The following is a 21,056-nucleotide window of genomic DNA, read 5'->3' as shown; positions in this document are numbered from 1 at the left end:
CGCATACCAGGGATTATGGATTAGTCTGAATACATCAGAATACTTGAAGAGGTCATGCTGAGGAGGAAATGCCCTTGAAATGGGTGTTCCAACAAGACAACGACCCCAAACACACTAGTAAACGTGCAACATCTTGGTTCCAGACCAACAAGACTGACGTTATGGAGTGGCCAGCCCAATCCCCGGATCTTAATCCAATAGAAAACTTGTGGGGTGACATCAAAAATGCAGTTTCTGAGGCAAAACCAAGAAATAGAGAAGAACTGTGGAATGTAGTCCAATCATCCTGGGCTGGAATACCTGTTCACAGGTGCCAGAAGTTGGTTGACTCCATGCAACACAGATGTACAGCAGTTCTCAGAAACAGTGCTTATACAACTAAATATTCATTAAGTGATTCAAAGGAAAGCAAAATCTTCAAACATTTTTCAGTTTATATAGTGAATGTTTGAGTTTGTAAAGAAGAATACAAACACTGCTATTTTTTTGAACAGTCTAATATTCACTTTTCTTCAATTTTTTTAGAGAAACAACACAAAGTTGATATATTTTTCTTCATGTTTTGATTTGGAATAGAATGCGTAGTGTTCCCAATGCATTTGTGTGTATGGAAATAAAAGCTATTAGAAGGATTTTGAGCTTTATTCACTTTTTTCAACACACTGCTATTATTTTGAATATGTGTGTGTGTGTGTGTGTGTGTGTGTGTGTGTGTGTGTGTGTGTGTGTGTGTGTGTGTGTATTTTTATTTATTTTTTAATAATACTGGGGCTTATTTCTAACACTGCCTGTAACTATAGCTATAACTGCTGTTTTTTTTTTTTTAGGACATATATGTGATAGACGAGCGCTTTCATTACTATTTACGGACCTGGCTAAACTGTATGCTGGATGTGCTGGGGACTATACTGGTCATTGTGTGTGCCACTCCCCTGTTCTTAGTGGCCATTGTTCCCCTGGGATTTTTATACCTGCTCATCCAGGTAAGTATTTATTTGTCATTGTGTAAAAATGAGGTGAGCTGGAGTATTGTGTTTTTTTTTTTTTTTTTTTAATTAAAGATAACTTGCATTGTAGCAACAAACCCAATGTGATCCACAAGCTAATGGACCTCTTTAACAAGAAGTCCCCCTTTACTTTGCCCAACCTCTATAACTCTAAAAGGGATTTAGTTCTCTAATATCAAAGACAGAGAGAAATGGGGGCATGGGTCATAATTCATTATTAACTGGCAGATCACAGACCACACACAACAGATTCTAAAATTTTCTTCAAGAATCTCTGCCTCCTCCCAGATGACCATATTGAACCACCAGTTTTTTGTTCTACATTATGAATATCCATTTGATTTTGTAAAGACTGCAGGAGGTTCTGTTCTAAAGTCATTCAGAGATATATGAAACCAGCTTTCCAGTAGCCATAACATACAGGTTTTGTTTGATGTTTTCCTTTAAAGCTAGTTTAGTTACATTTTTAACAGACAGACAGTACTTATATCCAATGAAAAGTTTTCCTTGTGCTGCTGGCTTCTCTTAGTTGAAATCCTAAGTCCTTTGCCCTCACCCCCATACCCTCGTAGTCGTAATTTTCCAGTGCTTCAGAGGACTTCAGATTTTATCTAGTAGAGCAGTCAGTAGTACAAGGTACACTTCTCATTAAATGTGAGTACCATTCAGTTCCTTGTGCTGAATTAAAAAAAAAAAATTAGGCTTTAATATTTTTTTTAATTTACAGATTGGATAGTTCACTGCTGATATTTGCTCTCTCTTGTGAACAGAGGTATTACATTGCCAGCTCACGACAAATCCGCAGACTTGATGGGGCTTCTCGTTCTCCGGTCATCTCACACTTCAGCGAGACGTTGTCTGGGGCCTCAACAATCAGAGCCTATGGACATCAGGATAGGTTCACTGGACAGAATAAGGATGTGGTGAATGAAAATTTGGTCTGCTACTACAATAATGTGATTTCTAACAGGTACTAGTGTACAGAGCAGCATGATATACATTAATTTTCACTTTCATGACTACTTAGACCTTTTTGCCTGGCATAGCGTATACCAGAAACACACCTAAGAGGCTTTAGAAGTGTTCAATCCAAGTATATGTCTAGCCAAGACCTTCTCTTTTTTATTTTTTTTTTTCATTTTGGATAGATTTGGAGGATTAGTACCCCTGTCACTGTTGTCAGGAAGATGTGAAGTAATGGAAAATCACTCAAATGATGCTGACAGGAGTTCTTCAATTTCCTTACTAGTTTTTGGCTTGGTATACATTTTATAGGAGATTAAGCATGAGAAAAATATCGGGCTGCCTTCATTGATTTCTTCTGAAAATGCTAGTTGCTGGGCTGGCATTCTAATCAGTTAGCTTTATCACTGATTTATTGACCCAGATTATGTGTACAGATTCCAGGGCAGTTATGCAGAAAGGTTTGTTTGCCATTCACAGCTCCCATATTTGTTCTTCAGCTTTTTTGTAAGGCCGCCCAAAATCCAAAGACCAACACTTAACATATTGCAGCTTACCAATCCTTTGTTTTCACATGGTGATCCAGCCAGTTACATACTTTCTGTCTTAGGATGTCTCCACTTTGGATGGTGGAGCATTGTAGCCACCCTTGGACAGCAGCATTGCTAACCTGGGGAGGGGGTAGTGTTAGATATACTAGCAGATTTGTATGGACTTGGCTAACAAATTCACTGCTTCGCTTCCTTGGCCCATATATGTTGGATTTGAAGTGGGGAAATAAGCTCATACAAGTGCCCAATTACTTTTACAGTAATGAGAAGAGCTGGCCCCTTCCCCGATCTCCTCTGTTACTAACAAACCTGGAAGCAATAAGGATTTCCAGCTGGGGAAGCGGGTAATCAAACACGATCTGTTCTTGATTACCTGTAGTTTAATGCAGAGGAAACACTGGGAGTCTAATAGACCCCTGATGTCTCCATAAAGAGTATCTGTCACCTGCCCATGCTATCACATAGTGGGCTTATTAGCCCCTTTGTGATAATAATAAAGTTAAAATGAAAAAAATTGTAAAACAAATTGAATTTTAATTTAAAAATGTTTTAAAAACATCCCTGCCCCTCCCTCCCATATATATGCGAATGAAAATGCGTGTAGGTCCCACACATTTATGTAAACAGCGATTGCACCACACATGTGAAGTATTACCGCGAGGTTGAGATCTACCTGGACATGTACATGGAAATCAAAGTTGGTGACTTCTGCCCGGCTTCAGATTACCCCCCCCCCCCCTTCTCCACAGTGGTGTCCTCGGCCCTTTTTTTACATCATCCCCCCCTGTAATGTACTCTGCCCCTCCTCCCCATAGTGTTCTCTGCCCCCCCCCACACTGTCATTATTGTCCTCTGCCCCCCCCCACACACACACAGTAGTGTCCTTGCCCCCCCCCATAGCAATATCCTTTGCCTCCCCATAGTAGTGTCCCATGCCCCCTCCCCACACTGTAGTGCCTTTGGGGCCCCCCATAGCAGTGCTCTCTGCACCCCCCCAAAGAAGTGTTCTCTGTCTCCCACAAGTAGTGACATTTGCCCCCTTTACAACACACAGCTGTATGTAGGTACATCTCCTCTACTATACACCAGCTGTACATCAGAGTGGAACGAGAGGCAACACAGTGCTGGTTGGAGGGCAGCAGTGGGAGCTGCCAGAGTAAACATTTCATGTTCACAAGCTGGTGATTGGTTACTAAGACCACCTAGCAACCAATCACCTGCTTGTTAACTTGCAAAGTTAACTAAAGCAGCTTCCCTGCCCTCCATCCAGCACTATTTTGCCTCTCACTCCGCTCTGCTACTAAAGGAAGAGCGGCAGAGACTGGGGGGAAGCATTGGCACGGCCCTGATTATGGTCTACCTGTTGGCCTCCCGTGATCGACAGGTAGATCTCAATCAACAGGTTGATGACCCCAGCTCTAAACTATTGTCTATGAAAAATTTCAGGTTCCATAGTTTGTTGCCATTTCACAGGCCTGCACAATTATGCATCCCAACATGTTTGGTTTCTGTTTATGCTACGCAACCCCAGCTTTTATATCTTCCAAAAAAATGGGTATTATATTGTTTACAGTGTTTATTATCTGTGTAAACTAAAATTAATTTTAGTGTATTGAAAAATATCTTTTTGATAAACAGCTGCGCAAATAACATGCAAAGTATTAAAAATACGATGGCCGCCATTTTATTTACCAGGGCTCCTGCTTTTAGAAACTATACAAAGTTTGGAGGTTCTAAGTAATTTTGTTGCAAAAAATTTTTTTTTTTTTTTTTTTTTTTTTTTAAGTGGTTAAAGCCAAACTCCAAGTGTATAATTTATAAGCAGTTTCAGAAACCGTTTCTTTTCCTTTTAGGACAAAGGTTTAAAAGCTGACCATTTTCAGCACCCTTGTCAGGGTTAAATGGTTTGCCTCAACCCTCTAACTGCTACTTTTGTTGTTGAAAAAATACCAGAGCTACTAGATAGATCACCAGATAAGAGTAAAAAAAAATTAAATCAGCCATCATATCTAAGGATTTGTATGTTTCAATATAACAAATTATTGTTTTTCTCTTTAGTATCACTTTAAGGTTTCCCACAGACTCCGTACACAATAATCTTTTTGTACATTTAGTTATGTTGACAGTCACACTTTTCTCTGCTAAAAATATGTTTCCTTTAAAAAAAAAAAAAACAAAAACATTTGACATCGTCAGTTAATTTCACAGTGATGCTTCCAAGCAAGCATTCATTTATTATAAGATGGAAAAAAGATCAGCTGACAGAACCTTTTTAGGTCTAAAGATCTATTTTTTCTGGTGACTCTTTTGTTTTTTTATTATTAAACAGGACTTCTATAGCGCCAACAGTTTGCGCTGTGCTTTACAAAATGAAGGTAGACATTACAGTTACAATACAATTGTTACAAGAGGAAACAGAGGGCCCTGCTTGTTAGAGTTTACAATCTAGGAGTTTTCTTGGATAAACTAACATTTGAATCAAAATCACTCCTCTCCTGAAATCTGCCATCTGCAGCTGGCCATAGACACTAGAGGATGGTCAAACATGCAGGCATGATTTGATCAGCCTAAATGGGCAAGTGTATACAAAAACAAAAATGATTGTACTGGGCGAAAAGCTATGAGCTGCATGCTGCACAAACCATCAGTACCAGCTTATAGGGGGAACACAATAACAACCAGACAAGATTTCTTAAAGTAGAAGTTCAGTCAAATGCTAACTATATTCAAACCTGCTCCCACCCTCACGTCTAAGCCTATTCTAGCTATCCTGTAAAGGAAAGATGTCTATACATACCTATTTTAACGTTGCTCTGGTCCGGTCACATGATCTCCCCAGCAGCCGACTTCCATGAAGAGGAGAGATTGCCAATAATGGCTGCAGAGTCTGGGCGGTGACGTCACCCATAGGCTTACTGTGGGACACCTGCTGTCAGCTGTCCCACCTCTACACTGAAGCCAGTGCTCGGGTTCAGTTCTGTGACCGGACCAGTGCACCATCAGCATAGGTAACTATAGACATCTGTCCTTTATAGGGTAGTTAGGATAGGTTTAGAATGGGGGTGGCAGCAGGTTTAGGTTTAGTTATGATTTGGCTGGGCTTCCACTTTAAACTTTCCAATGATTTTTGCACCAATTAACCATGACAGCCGGTGTCTTTATGTAACCTATAGACATCAAGTGATCTGATGTCTTTGGACACCATTAGGCTCATTTGTAATGACCTGCTCTTCTCCTGCTCTGATGGGCCAGTGATCTCCAGAAGCTTTCCTGAGGGGGGAAAAAAGGTGATAACCAACTATAGTCCATGGAAGCTCAGCAAATGAACACTGTCAAGTCCTGGCATTATAAATGTCAGGCCAATGTGCTCCCTACAATGCTTCTCAGTGAGACCTCTCTCTATCTATAGGTAACCTTTGTTTCTTTACATTGATGTTAACAACATTTAGTTTGTTTCATCTGTCAAACCAACAAAGTATAGTGTGTGGTCAACATTGATCAGGGTTTATTTTAAATGTATTTCTACCTTTAAGTGGAAGTTCAGCCAAAACCTTCAGAATAGGTAAGTATAGCAATCTTTTCTTTACAGGGTTAGATAGATTAGGCTTAGAATGGGTTTATTGTTAGGTTTTGGCTGAACATCCACTTTAACAATGCCATGAATGGATCTCTTACCTGAGACTGTGGTCTTTTCGTTGATCAATAGATGGCTTGCGGTGAGATTGGAATTTCTGGGAAACCTGATGGTTTTCTTTGCTGCAGTGTTTGCCATTCAAGCTGGTGATAAAATGACTTCTGGCATAGTGGGACTGTCAATCACCTATGCCCTAAATGTAAGTATATACAGTACATGTGTGAAATATATTATAGCCTGGAAACTGAGGGTTGGCTCACACCTATGCAGTTTTCTTTTCATCCATTTTTTCAATGCTTTTTGCATTTCGCTTTGCATTTTTACACACGTTTTTATCACGTTTTGCTTTTTTCAAAATTTTTTGCTTGTTCTTTTGTTAAAGGGGAAACATTTTTGTTGCTGGGTAGAATAACAATGCAAAACGCTACAAAAACACGGCAAAAATGTACTGCGTGCATTTCATCAGCATCTCTGTTGAACTCTATTGTTGCAAAAATACTGCTTTTTGCGTTTAAAAAAGTCTCTGACCCTTTCCAAAAATGCAGATGCTCAAAAAAGCGTAGATGTGAATGTGTCCCCTAGAAAGTCATGTTAAATGGACTGTAGTGCATTTCTGCAAAAAGTGCTAAAAAATGCAGGTGCCAATCAACTCTAAAAGAGCAAGATCCAACCAATCTCCAGAATTTCTGTCATCCATACTGAACTTTCAGTGAAGGTGAACTTTCAGTGTGGCCTCATTACTGCACCCCTATACTACTTCCCTCACTCTATTTCCCTATATGATGATAGGGAATCATCCTCCGCTTTGAAGCTATGCTCCCGTTGTAGTGCTGGAATTAGAAGGAGCTATAATGGCTCTGGATCCATCATGGAAGACACACAGCCGCTCTCTGATAACAATCTGAACATCAACAACTTTTTTTCCACAAAGCCAAAATGACCAGCCTCTGGACCACCCACTCTGATGCGTTCCACCCACACAGGCTTAGTTGTAGAGGAGAATATGATGTCTGAGACAGACTGGTTTAGGAATACTAAGCAAACGTGTTACACATAGGAGAGGTTTCTGAGAGCAGCAACATCCTGATATCATAGGTAAAAAATAGAAAAGGAGCAAGGTGGACTTTTAAGGTGCCATATTACAACAATCGAAATTAAAGCTACATTTTTTACTGACCTATATGAAACAATTGAAAAACATTATTAAAGGCCAGACCATGTACTCTCAATGTTTAATGCAAAGCCTTAATATGGGCACCAATTTGAGGGAGGCTTTGTATTTGTAGTGTATACTGTCTGGCTTTTAATAATGTTTTTTAATTGTTTCATATAGGTCAGTAAAAAATGTAGCTTTAATTACGATTGTTGTAATATGGCACCTTAAAGGTCCACCAAGTTGCTGTTTCACTTAACAATGAGTTAGTTTCCATTTTTATTTTCTCAAGGACATGGTTGGTTGATGGGGATGGCTGCATTTTTGTTTTTCTTATCATCTTGTTTAAAGCGGAATTACACTGTATGTATCTGAGCACCACAAACCAAAAGCGTTCTATAATTCATTTATAGCAAACTCCCCCATCCATCCAAGTCTCTATGCTTTATTTTGCTGAGAGATAACTTACAAAAACACCACCTTGCATTTCTGGCTGTGGCCTTTTTGAGTAAGGGGAGATGATTCATGTAGCACTTACTTTCTGGAATCCATCTGTCCTTAACTCAGGCATGCAGGCAGGAATGTGTGCTTAGCTAAAAAAGCCCCTCCCCAACCCCCCCTTCCGAAGACTCGTGGGATATATGACATCATTTGCCTAGGCATGGAAACAAGGAAGTAACTGAAGAAATGTAAAAAAACTGTTTAAAACAAGTAAATATAATATATTTACCTATCTATTTACTTCAAAAGGATTCAATATAGGCAATGTTGATTGAGAGAGTGAAATTCTGCTTTGATGCTAAAATGCTCATCTACCTCAGAAAGCATTGTACTCATTTCCAGTGAAAATTCTCCAAATACAACCTTAATGGCAATGTATACTCTTGTCATTCATTTTGTTTTAGATATACATTTTTTAATGCATGTTAATGTTTTCAAAAATCTTGTTTCCACATATAGTTTGTCATTTGTTTATACAAATAAGGCTCAGCTTCCTCATTTGCACAGTTGCAGATTGGTGCATCTTTGTGGTTCACAAATCCATTTCTTGGCCAACTCATTGAAAACAATGCATTCCCTATGTGAATAATATCTTATATCAATCGATAGATAGTAAATAGAAGGAAGACAGAGTAGTGTTAATCTGCAAAATGGTATATTAAATTTAATAACTAATATGATAGAGCAAAGATGCAAAAATCACACAAAGAATCACTTTAAGATAAATGCTGTAGTAATGACTAATAATATGTACTCACTGATAATACATTATATTTTCTTTTTACCGTATGCCTTAATTTTCCTCCTTCTCTGCAGATCACACAGACATTAAACTTTTGGGTACGTAAAGCCTGTGAGATTGAGACAAATGGAGTAGCCATAGAACGAGTTTGTGAATATGAAGAAATGGAGAAAGAGGTACAGTGTTCTCTCCTCTGCTGCAAAGTAGAAGAGATAGGAATTCATGCAAATTTACTGAGTTCATTAGATATTTATGTTTGGTTCTAGGCCCCCTGGGTTATGGCTAAAAGACCACCCTTGGAATGGCCAGACAAAGGTGTGATTGAATTCACCAACTACCAGGCCAGATATCGGGAAGACTATGACTTGGCCCTCCGTGATGTCACCTTCCACCTGCGTACGACAGAGAAGGTGAGTAGAAGACCTTTTGTCAGGAATTGGTTTATTACTGGGGACATCTGCGCAGCAAAATGATACTATACCAGCTTTTGTCCACCTTTTCAACAGAAAGGAACCCTTGAAATAATTTTCTAGTCTCCGAGAACCCCTGCTAATATTTTCTATATCTACAGCTCGTGATACATTAGTGTGACGGTCAGTGGCAAGAATGCTCCTTACACTTGTGGTCATGGGGAAGAATTCCCACCTTACATATGGCTAAAAAGATCAGTGGTGTCAGTGGGAACTTATCTGAGAGGCAGAAATTGCTCGAGGAACCCCTATCAACCTATGGAGGAACCCTAAGGTTCCATGGAACCCTGGTTGAGAATCCTTGTGCTAGAATATAAGGTGAATATACGATTAGTGGTTAGTTAGTCATGCTTAGAGATAAGCAAAACTGTACTGGACACCACGGCGGTAGGTTCAGGCCTCAAAATGGTCCTGTCTTTAGCAAGCAACACTCACAAGAAGGAATAGTGCTAGCCAACTATGAATCTTTTAGGGCAATTTTGAGTTGTAATCCTGAGCCCCTTCCATTTCTATTAAGTTTCATTTCAGTGGCATAATCTGACACACTCTGGTGAAGTATATGAGCCTAGACTTCAACCCCATAGCTCCTTCTTAGGTCCTAACATCTTTAAACCCTATGCCCCCCAACCCCCTGCAACTACCATTCTTACTCTATTATTATTAATATTATACAGGATTTATATAGCGCCAACAGTTTGCGCAGCGCTTTCCAATATAAGGGAGACAGTACAATTACAATACATTTCAGTACAGAAGGAATAGGAGGGCCCTGCTCATGGAGCTTACAATCTAAGGGAAGGGGGAGGTGATACAAAAGGTGATAGCTGCGGGGAATGATCTGGCGGAGGTGATTCAAGTACAGTTCTTAGGTGGAGGTGGGGTAGGCTTCCCTGAATAAGTGAGTTTTCAAAGATCGCCTAAAGGCAGACAGGGTGGGGGCTGACCGGACATGCTGTGGTAGGGAGTTCCAGAGGATGGGAGAGGCTCTGGAGAAGTCCTGGAGGCGAGCATGGGAGGAGGTGATGAGGGAGCTAGAGAGGAGGATATCATGGGAGAAGAGGAGTGGGCGATTTGGGCGGTATCTGTGGATGAGGTTGGTGATGTAGCTAGGGGCAGATAGCTTTGTAAGCTGTGGTTAGTATTTTGAATTTTATACGTTGGGTTAGTGGAAGCCAGTGGAGGGATTGGCAGAGAGGGGCAGCAGTCGCTGATCATTTGGTAAGGTGTATGAGTCTAGCAGCAGCATTCATAATAGACTGAAGGGGGGATATACTGTGTAAAGGTAGACCAGTTAGGAGGGAGTTGCAGTAAACAAGGCGGGATATAACCAAGGCGTGGATAAGTTGTTTTGTGGTGTCATTGGTCAGGAAGGGACGGATTTTGGAAATGTTCCAGAGGTTGAGGCAGCAGGATTTAGCCAGTAAGTAGATGTGGGGCCCAAAGGAGAGGTCAGAGTCTAGGATTACGCCTAGCACCCTGGCATGAGGGGAAGGACCAATGGTTGTGCTGTTGATCTTAATGGTAAAGTCATGAGTGGAGGATCGGGGAGGAGGAAATATTACAAGCTCAGTTTTTGAAAGATTGAGTTTAAGGTAGTGATGTCTACTAAGTGACATGCTGATATGTCACTTAGTAGATTTGTGATACGTATGTAACCACAGTACCTAATGCCTCCATGCAATTCTTATGGACCTTCCACATTGCACAGTATGTCTCCTTTCTGCTAAAGCTCACCATAGACATTACAATCTCTTTAAGATCTACCAACAACGATGTAGTTTAAAGGCCTGCCTGACTGGATACAAATTGATTGGATAGTTTAGGTAGGTACTTTTATTACATAATTTTGATAAACATCCACTCAGCTCCAGTGATGTACCGATATGTCGCTGGACTTCAGGTGGTTATACCAGGATGATGCCCGCAGCTGCAGGCATCATCCTGGTAGCGTTTTTTTAGAGCCGATGGTTGGCTCTCTTGTAAAAGCAATTCTTTACAAACAGCGGCTTCATCAGGCTGTCCTGTCCTACTGGGACACCTAATCAACCAGCCAGCAGAAGCGCAAACAAAGACTGGAACTGCTTTGTTCATCTCTATGATATAGGGAATTAGAAGTGATGACCTTACATCACTTCTGGTTCCGCTGGATGTAAGCGACGCTTTTTTTAAAAATGAAAAGCATTTGATCACACCTATGTTTACATTCCTTGTGACAGCAACAAAAGTGATGACATTTTTTTTAAAGCAACAGTGTAAAAATGATTAAAAATAAATATATAAAACCATGTAAAGTGTCCCCATCCCCCATGCTCACACACAAGAGTGAATGCACGCATCGGTCACGCACACATGTGAGGTACTACTCATGATCTGACGTTCATGGTGATAATTCTAGCACCAGACCCCCTCTGTAAATCTAAAGTGGTAACCCGTAAAGGCTTTTAAAGCATCACCTATGGATAGTAAAATGTACATTGTTTGTCATCATTGCAGAGGCATGCGCAATTTTAAAGTATGACATGTTTGGAATCTATTTACTAGACATAACATTGTATTTTATATTTTACCAAAAATTGGGTTATGTGTTGTGTTTTTTGCATTAAAATTTTAAAAAGTGTATTTTTTCCAAAAAAACTCTGTTTGAATAACCACTGCGCAAATACCGCGTGACATAAACAATTGCAACACCCACCAATTTATTCTCGAAGTCCCCTGCTTTAAAAAAAATATAATGTGTGGGGTTCTAAGAAATTTTCTAGCAAAAAATACTGATTGGTAATTAAAAAAGTGCCCAAAAAGACTTGGTCTTCAAGTGGATACAAAGGAGAATGCACAGAGATTGTACAGTTAGGTTGTAATGTCTATAGTGAGTTTAACAGGGGCAATGTAGCCACACACCTGATGAAGGTAACGAGAGGGCTTTTGGATATGACTAGGTGCTGTCTATGGGCTCTCCAGTTTCATATGGAGTCATATGGAATGCTCTTGCTATTGCATCCTTTATGAATGTGCAAGTTCATCTACCTTACTGTCGGGATTTTCAATGCCATTGTAACATTAGAGATTGTTAAACGTATTTTCTTTTTCAGCTTGGCATTGTTGGGAGAACAGGAGCTGGGAAATCTACACTCACAAACTGCTTATTCCGTGTTGTGGAGAGGGCAGGAGGCAAGATTGTGGTGGATGGGATTGACATAGCTACCATCGGTCTCCATGATTTACGGAGCAAACTTAATATCATCCCACAGGTGAGTCAATGATAAAGAGATGGATGTGATCATGTATTCAACAGACAATTGCCACAAGAAAAGAAAAGAATAATAAACCGTATAGAGACCAATTGGATTTTGGTTTTCCATTTGAACCCGTTCACACCACATGCAGTGCAATGCTTTTTTTTCTGCAACAAAAAAGCATGGAAAGTAGGTTATATTGGTTCCAATGGCATAGTTCACACCAGCGTAGTGCGTTCCAGTGCTTTTCAGTTTTAGAAAAAATATACAAGTTTCTTTTTTCCTGCACAGGACTGTACTAGAACGCAGTAAAAATCATCAAAAAAGTATCAAAATAGCCCCGGTCCCTAGTGCAGTAAAAAAGAAAAGCATTGTCTTGATGAAAATAAAGATTTTTCAATTGAAATGACCAAAAAGGGAGCACAAAAAAGCATCTGGAGTGCATATTGAAATGCATAAAAAAACCGCTCGGAATGCATAAATAAAGCGTTAAAAAAGCGCATGCAGAAACGGATCGGGAACGGATGAGGAGGACGATTTTGTGGTGTGAACTGGCTCTCGCTGACATAAAAACAATTTGGATTGCTGTTAGTTGCTGTTTAACATTTTTCTACATTGGTTTGTAAAAATTATCCCTTTACTTAAATCCTGCCTTTTATCCCCATGATTCTAGAATATAGGGAATAGTAATCTCTGGGAGAGAGGGGGGATCATGACTGCTTTTTACTACAGATCAGTGGACCATTCTTCTCAAAACTTTTATTTTCAGTTTTGCATGGTGTTAGAAGTGTTTGAATCTTTGTCAGGTTTTTTCTTTTTTTGTCCCCTGCTGGTGAGATTATTTGTCCAGAAAGTGAAAGGTCGAACATTTGATATTTGTCACTAGTACAAGAAGTGAGGGGAAACAAAACTGACAGGGATAGATTTTAGCCATTTCTTATTCTTTCTTGAACTAAAAAGAAAAGTTTGGGCTTTAAGTAGACTTTGGAAGACATGCCTTTCCATCGTAACACTTTCTTTGTTTTCATTACATAGTTTATTTTAGACCCACTGATGTCAGCAGTGGGTCCTTGTGCCTCTATATGTAATGCAGGCAGATCATGGATGGGTCCTTGTGCTTCTCTATGTAAGGCAGGCAGATCATGGCTGGTGGGAGGGGCCCTGATAGTGCTGTATATTACTTCCTAAAAACATTAAAGCGCCCTGCCTCGATAATCTCTTCAGGAGTCCTCAGCATTGATGTAAGCAGTGAGCAGGCTTGTATGCAATCTCAAAATCTCTTGATGGGTGGACATCAGTCTGGATGAGCGGGGGTGTTCCTAGACAGATTGCATTTGCATGCACACTGTCCTAAATGCAAATGAGGCAGCCTCTAGCTGACTTACTGCTGCTTCTAATGCACATTGTGGGAAGCTCACAGTATGCAGTGAAATCAGAGTTAGTCATTTCAGTACAGGAGAGGAGTCCATGCAACTGTGAAATAATATAGTTAAGGCTGGAGTTAAACTTTTTAAAAGATAGTAACCAACCTATAAACACACTGTGACCCCCTTCTGTCAAAACACTGGCCATGTGCACATACTAACATTTCAGAAAAAAAAAAAAACACATTGAGAAATCCTGTTAGTGGCTTTGATTTCATGACCCAGGACAAGAGTACATTACCAGGAGATCTCACACCATTGACCTGCTTGTTCTGGTTAGAAAGTATTGAAGGCTGGGACAGCCAGGCAGCAGGCATTTTCAGGAGTTCAGCAGCATGGCAGCACCCATACTTCTTTCAATACAAGTTTCTTGTAAACAGGACTGTGGGATCAGATCTGGTGAACTGCCTGTGCAGCAAATGTCCCCATAGCATTTATTGAATAATTCAACAATAATCTTTTCTTGGAACAAGTTCAAACGTCCCCTTTAGGCCACACCTACTCCTTTTTAATATGCAGAGTGTGGTTTAGGATTCTGTCTGTACTTTTCTGTCTTATTATGATTTTGATTATGGGATATAATTGTATGAGTGATGTTTGCTTCCAGGATCCAGTTTTATTCTCAGGAACGCTTCGGATGAACCTGGATCCCTTAGACAAACATTCGGATGTGGAGCTCTGGAATGCTCTGGACATGTGTCATCTGAAGGACTTTGTGCAATCACTTCCCATGAAACTCTACCATGACATTTCTGAGGGGGGAGAGAACCTCAGGTAAGCATTGTGATCTGCATGGGGCAGTATAGGGTACCCAGAGCATTGCTGCATTGGCTTTCTTTGCTAGTATGAAAAAAAAACCCTGAAATAAAACCCCACTGAGCACTGGGCCCTTGTGCCTCTATATGTAATGCAGGCAGATCATGGATGGGTCCTTGTGCTTCTCTATGTAAGGCAGGCAGATCATGGATGGTGGGAGGGGCCCTGATAGTGCTGTATATTACTTCCTAAAAACATTATAGCGCCCTGCCTCGATAATCTCTTTAGGAGTCCTCAGCATTGATGTAAGCAGTGAGGGATTTTTTTTCAGCAGGAACGTGGGGGAACACAATTCTGGCACCTCCAGCGCTGAATGTATGCAGTGGCAAGGGATGATGGGTTGTGCTGGATGGTCTATTGATGCTGGCTGCTGAGAGATCTACTGTCGCTGGAGGGGATCTATTTTTGCACGGGGGGGTCTATTGTTACTGGAAGGGGGTCTTATGTTGCTGGGAGGAATCTACTGTTGAAGGAGAGATCTATTGATGCTGGCCACTGATAAATCTATTGTTGCTGCTGGCGGTCTATTGTTGCTGGGGAGGTATTTTGTTGCGGGGGTAAGGGGTCCATTGTTTCTGGTTGGGTCTATTGTTGTGGAGGGTAACTATTGATCAATGGATTTATTTAGCACCACAGAATACTTGGTTCTGTTTTCCATAAAAGGGGCGTTAGGGGGTGGAACCAAGGGATGGTGCTCGGAGGTGGGTAGGGGGTGGAGACAAGGGGTGAGTCAGAAGGGGAGAGTTCCCCACCTATTCTCCGAGAACAAAAGCCCTGGTATGAGCCCTTCGCCAGTTCAAATTTCTGAATAACTACTGCACATGAGTGCTTTCCTTCAGAGAACTTCCTACTCTAATGAAATGGAAGATCATAATGAAATAATGTGTTGAACAATTTCACCTACTGTAAGCACTGTGTGGCAAAGAACTTTTTATGCTTATGGAATATGAACATCCATTGTGAACTGTTTCCTCATTAAAGTGAAAAATCTCCCCATTGAGTAGAAGGCAATGAAGGATAAAACCGCTCCAAGCGACCATATCCTCTGCCTTGTCTCTGGTATCTCAGGCACTTGCCTACAAGTGCACCCTCACTCCATGCACTATGTACCAAGAGACCAATGGGCCACACACCAATGTCACTGAATTAGCATCAACTTTTTAGTGGTCAAACAGACATGCTGCTAAACATCCCAACTTGAGGGCAGTCTCAATGCGAGATGTTGGCAGCATGTCTGTTTGACCTCAAAAAAAGTGTTACCATTTTATAGTCGTAATAGCAAGCTGAGGTGTGGTTTGGCCCAGTGGCCTTGACCAAGTTGTGCAGCTAAAGTGGAGGTCAAGGTGTCTGGCAAGGGGGCTTAGTTTATTAAGTCCTATTGGAAGGTCAAACAGTTCCTGTAAATGTGGTTTGAATGTGTATGTATTCTCATGCTTGGAGATTAGCTGAAAATTATAATGTTTGTATTGCAGCGTTGGACAGAGACAGCTGATCTGTCTTGCTCGAGCCTTACTCAGGAAAACAAAGATTCTGGTTCTAGATGAAGCAACAGCCTCTATTGACATGGAAACAGATAATCTGGTTCAGAGCACCATTCGCAGTGCGTTCATTGATTGCACTGTACTGACCATAGCGCACAGATTGCACACCGTGTTGGACAGTGAAAGGTAAAAGTCTTTTATTGGATGGGAACTCCACAACACAGCTCTTGTCTGTGCAGCCTCTGCTGGAATGTGTTGCCAATAAGTTGATTAAAGTCTGTGTGGCCCACCGCAACCAGTTATATTCCAGCTATCAATATCTACTCCAGTTTGGAAAACAAAGCCACACATCTGATAATTATGATGTATAATAAAGGATAGTGAGCGCTCCTAGAACAGCTGCTAAAACACCAAAAAGGTACCAATAAAAAACCTTCAATATAAATAACAAGATAGAGGTGTAGCGCTAAAAGATAAATAATGATATAAAATATATAGTAATCAATAAAACTCATGTGCAAATGATACAAAGAATGTCCACATGTGAAGTTCACATATAAATAATTAAATGCTTATAAATCTCAGGATAAACTCCGCAGCAGATTGACTTGTGACTCCAACCAATAGTTAAAGTGCGCACTCACCAGAAGCGCATGGATATTGCGCATATAATATAAACACTCAAGGTAAGCAGGATATTCAGGTGAACTTTTCCTCTATGGTGCAGTCATCAAGTCGTTGGGAATAGTAAAAAAATCTGCTGGATCCAGAGGTCCCCTTATGGATGGATTAGGTGCTCAGCCTGAGTACAGGGATCCTTTTTCTCTGGTCATACTTGTATCTCTGGGGTAACCTGTAGGCTTAATAGCTCCATGAAGGAGCCACAAAACAGGTGCCCATAGTGTAGTATGTTCAATTAACTTTTATTAAAGTATCAGTAAATACAGCAGGGTATATTAACATGCATATATAGATTACTAACCCTCAGTTAAAACGGCCGCCGGGCTTCCTCCTAGCTCCAGGCGGCGGTGATGTCACGTGCCGTCTGGTTCCTATTGAGGCCTTTCGTGCAATGGCACTTCATCAGAGGGAGAACCTCAGAGATACAAGTATGACCAGAGGAAAAGGAGCCCTGTACTCAGGCTGAGCACCTAATCCATCCTTATGGGGACCTCTGGATCCAGCAGATTTCTTTACTATTCCCAACAACTTGATGACTGCCCCATAGAGGAAAAGTTCACCTGAATATCCTGCTTACCTTGAGTGTTTATATTATATGCGCAATATCCATGCGCTTCCGGTGAGTGCGCACTTTAACTATTGGTTGGAGTCACAAGTCAATCTGCTGCGGAGTTTATCCTGAGATTTATAAGCATTTAATTATTTATATGTGAACTTCACATGTGGACATTCTTTGTATCATTTGCACATGAGTTTTATTGATTACTATATATGTTATGTCATTATTTATCTTTTAGCGCTACACCTCTATCTTGTTATCTGATAATTATGGTCAGCCTTAGCTTATTTCTTTGCTGTATTGTTTATAGATGAGCCCAAATGTTGCCAATAGAAAAGGCAGAAGTAGACCTCTGTCAAATAACAACATTTAGGATTTAAGAGATAAGTTCACCTTTAAAACATCTTACACCAGTATTTAGGGTGTAACATGTTCCAGGACTGTCCAACCCTCTTTTTTCCATTAAAGTTGAACTTAGCCTTTAGAGTAAAAATACTTTTCTGGGTCAAGTTCATTGTATATGCTATAGAACAGTTTTATATGGTTTTACTATATTTATCAGGTATATTGTTTTGCTGATTTGTAAAGCATTTTACACAAGAGAAAGGATTCCCAGAGCACTATGGGCTACCTAAAGAGACAGCACTGCAGTGACTGCCTGCTTTTCTAACTGAAATTTTGGATTGCGTCCTCAGATAAGGAATGCGTCTCTTATGACCGCAATGTCTTTAAACAACAGTTTAGAAATTATAGCCATTGTCTACATTTTTAGTGCATGAAAACCAAAAAGGACTGGGCAGAGAAGCTGAATCTGCACTGGCTGGCTGTCTTCTGCACTCTGCAGGACTTGGCTGTCAAACTGACAGTAAAGCCCTTCAAGTTACTTTTTGGAGACTTAACACACCTCTTGTAATCAATAGGGCTTCACTGCCAAATTGACAGCGGCCTGCTGAGCTCTATATATTTGGAATAGCTGTCAGTGTTTCTAATACATGGCTTCTGTCCTAGGGCAAACTGAGGGGCTGGGCTGCCTGTATCTCCCATTAGGTTCTGAGGTAGGATCCTCTCCTGCCTTACCATGGCCCCGGACAAGAGGCTCCAATTTGTTTTACTTCCATGTACATATCAGACTTTACAGCAAAGTGAGAGCCTGGAAACCATTTAGAGGAGCATAAAGCTTAACATGCTGACTTAAAATATTACTATTAATATATTGCATTCTTCTTTTATGTGTAATAGACTAAAAATAGAAACATATTTTTTTTAAGCTATTTTGTTTGTCTTGATAGTATCTTTAATAGTATCTAATTTCCTGCAGGGTGCTTGTTCTGGAAACAGGCAGAGTTGTGGAGTTTGATGAGCCCCAACGACTGATACAGAAGAAAGGGGTCTTCTTCAATATGGTAGCAGAGGCTGGGATACTCCAGAACACAGAGCAGTAAATGAGTTGTGGAAGATTGCTGTTACAGAGTACATCATAAGAGATCTGAATGTTCCATGTCTTTTCCATCTGCTTCTTTTTCTGGTAAACAATGTAAGTGCCAGAACAATTAATTCCCTACCGGGCAAACTCGGTGCCTTCCTCCTATATGCATATCATTTTTATCACTCCTTTACATGTTTTATGTTGGTCTGCTTCCATGTCATTGTATAGTGTCATTAGGGCAGCTTTTAAAGGTAAAGTGCAGCCTAGGTGATGGAGGACTTTAGTGGATTGAATATGTCTTCCAAAATGGATCATTTGAACTACAGCTCATCAGAAAGCCAAGTGAGAGATCCCAATGAAACGTCAAGAAGGCAGAGCTAACATCTTGATGGGACGTCTCTCCTCTGTGCTTCTGAAGGTTTCTAACAGCCCAAAAGAATCCGTCTTAAGAGGAGCAAAACACAAAACTAACCTATCAGCATGGTGTTTCAATCCCTAATTCCCACCCAACGATTCTGCTGCATCCTAGTTACCACATTTTTAAAAAACGTTACTTATAGAAACACAGGATCTGCCTTTAACAGCGTCTCCTTTTGAAAATGTCTTCTGAAAAGATTTAAAGCTAAACTCAACCCTTCAATACTTCTCTCCTCTCCAGCAATGCAACATTTATGAGCCCCCTTGCCAGCACCAACATTGTCTCTCTGGCCTCTTCCAGTTTTGGGGCCTTCGCCCATCTTGATTGGCTGGGTCAGGATGACATATCTCCTGTCATTGAGGTGTGCCAAGAATTTAAGAATGTAAGAACGCTAAGTGTATATTCTAAAGAAGGGGGTCTCAAAACTTTTCAAAGGGCCAGTTTACTATCCTTCAGACTTCTGGTAGGCTGGATGGTGGCCAGTGGGGGTAGAAACTGTCCTAGGCCCAGCATCAGTGAGAATAAACATGGCCTCAGGATTGGTGGTCAGTAGCAGGAGTAGTGCCCCATCATTGTTATTAGTGAGAGGAATAATACCCCATCATTGGTGTCAGGGCAGGAATTATGCCCCACTGTTTGTGTCAGTGGGAAGAATCGTGCCTCAAGTGCCAGATAAAGGCTAGAAAAGGGCCGCATCTAACCTTCGGGTGCAGTTAGGAGACAATTGTTCTAAAGCATCCTATAAGGAGGAAGGTAAGAAGCCTTTATTGCAGAAGAGGCTAAAGCTGGTCATACACTGGTAGAATTTTTTGTTTGAAAACTTTTACTCTATTCTCTTATTATTACTGGGGTCAAATCGCTGGTCATTTTCAACTATAGTGGCAAGAGATTTTAAAGAGCAGGATGGAAAACTTTTCTTGACTGGACTAGTTTCTAACTGTGAATGTGGTTTCATTCAGGAAAGTCCATTCACTCCAAAATTGAATGTGAAAAGGAAACTTTTTTTAAGTACTTGCAAATGATATTCATCATGTCATCAAATTCACTGAGTTGGAAAAAGGATCACCCCCCCCCCCCCCCCCCCTTTCTAAAAATTACTGTCAGGTGTAGCTAATCACCTCAATGACACAAAAAGCCATCTGACTTTCATTTGTGATCAGCTGTGGTCTTTTTGATTAGGTCTGCATGAAAGAGCTTTCCTTGAGCATTTCAGTCCCTGATAGTGCAAGTGAAGCAAACAATCAACTATGTGTGGCAAGTCACTTTAAAAAGATCACAGGGATAAACTTGTGGACAGGCACAAGTCAGGAGATGGGCACAAAAAAGCATTCTTCTCACTGACCACCGATGTAAGGAGAGCATTCTTCTCACTGACCACCAATGTAAGGGGGGCATTCTTCTCACTTACTGCCAATGTAAAAATAGCATTCTTCTCACTGACCACCAATGTAAGAGGAGCATTATTCTCACTGACCACCAATGTAAGAAAAGCATTCTTCTCACTGACCACCAATGTAAGAAAAGCATTCTCCTCACTGACCACCAATGTAAGGGGCATTGTTCTCACTGTCCACCAATGTAAGGTGAGCATTCTTCTCACTGGCAACCATTGTAAGGGGGCATTCTTCTTACTGAGAGTGATTTTTCCCTGCTGACCTCCAATAAATTGGTTTTAGAAGGGAAGGAAGAGGTGGCTGGGTGGAAGGAAGGGAGGGGTGGGTGGAAAGAAGGAAGGGAGGGGTGGATGGAAGGGAGGGGTGGAAGGAAAGAAAGGAGGGGTGGGTGGAAGGTAGGTTGGACTCGCGTGACTCATTCAGATGCATCAGAGCTGTCGGCTGCTGTGTTCAGTTTCCCCCCCACACCTCCTCTAAAGCTCCACTGACTGGAGTGTAGGCGGGCACAGGGGGAGGCAGAGCAGATCCAGACACTCTCCCCTCTTTTCCTATTGGTGCAAAGGATGGAGGGAGGGGCTTGGAATTGAGAAGAACACAGCGGAG

General features: G+C 40.9%; 1 protein-coding gene across 2 annotated transcripts in view; it reads left to right on the top strand.

Annotated features, from left to right (window-relative positions):
* The window catches only part of LOC149457866 (ATP-binding cassette sub-family C member 1-like), a 91,845-nt gene extending 71,083 nt beyond the window's left edge, over positions 1–20,762 (top strand). For both annotated transcript variants that reach the window (XM_089682893.1, XM_089682891.1), the window contains exons 20-28: positions 828–983; positions 1,778–1,977; positions 6,228–6,354; positions 8,626–8,727; positions 8,818–8,961; positions 12,111–12,269; positions 14,286–14,452; positions 15,967–16,161; positions 18,534–20,762. In XM_089682893.1, the coding sequence (XP_089539019.1) occupies positions 828–983; positions 1,778–1,977; positions 6,228–6,354; positions 8,626–8,727; positions 8,818–8,961; positions 12,111–12,269; positions 14,286–14,452; positions 15,967–16,161; positions 18,534–18,657 (1,374 nt within the window). In that variant the 3' untranslated portion in view covers positions 18,658–20,762. The remainder of the gene's footprint in view (positions 1–827; positions 984–1,777; positions 1,978–6,227; positions 6,355–8,625; positions 8,728–8,817; positions 8,962–12,110; positions 12,270–14,285; positions 14,453–15,966; positions 16,162–18,533) is intronic.
* The last annotated feature ends 294 nt before the right edge of the window (positions 20,763–21,056 follow it).

Source organism: Staurois parvus, unplaced genomic scaffold, assembly GCF_062004578.1.
Source record: "Staurois parvus isolate SC_StPar_1 unplaced genomic scaffold, SC_StPar_1.0 ptg000299l, whole genome shotgun sequence".
Taxonomy (NCBI): Eukaryota; Metazoa; Chordata; class Amphibia; order Anura; family Ranidae; genus Staurois; species Staurois parvus.
Note: the sequence above shows the minus strand (reverse complement) of the source record. Positions and strands in the feature narration are given on the sequence as shown.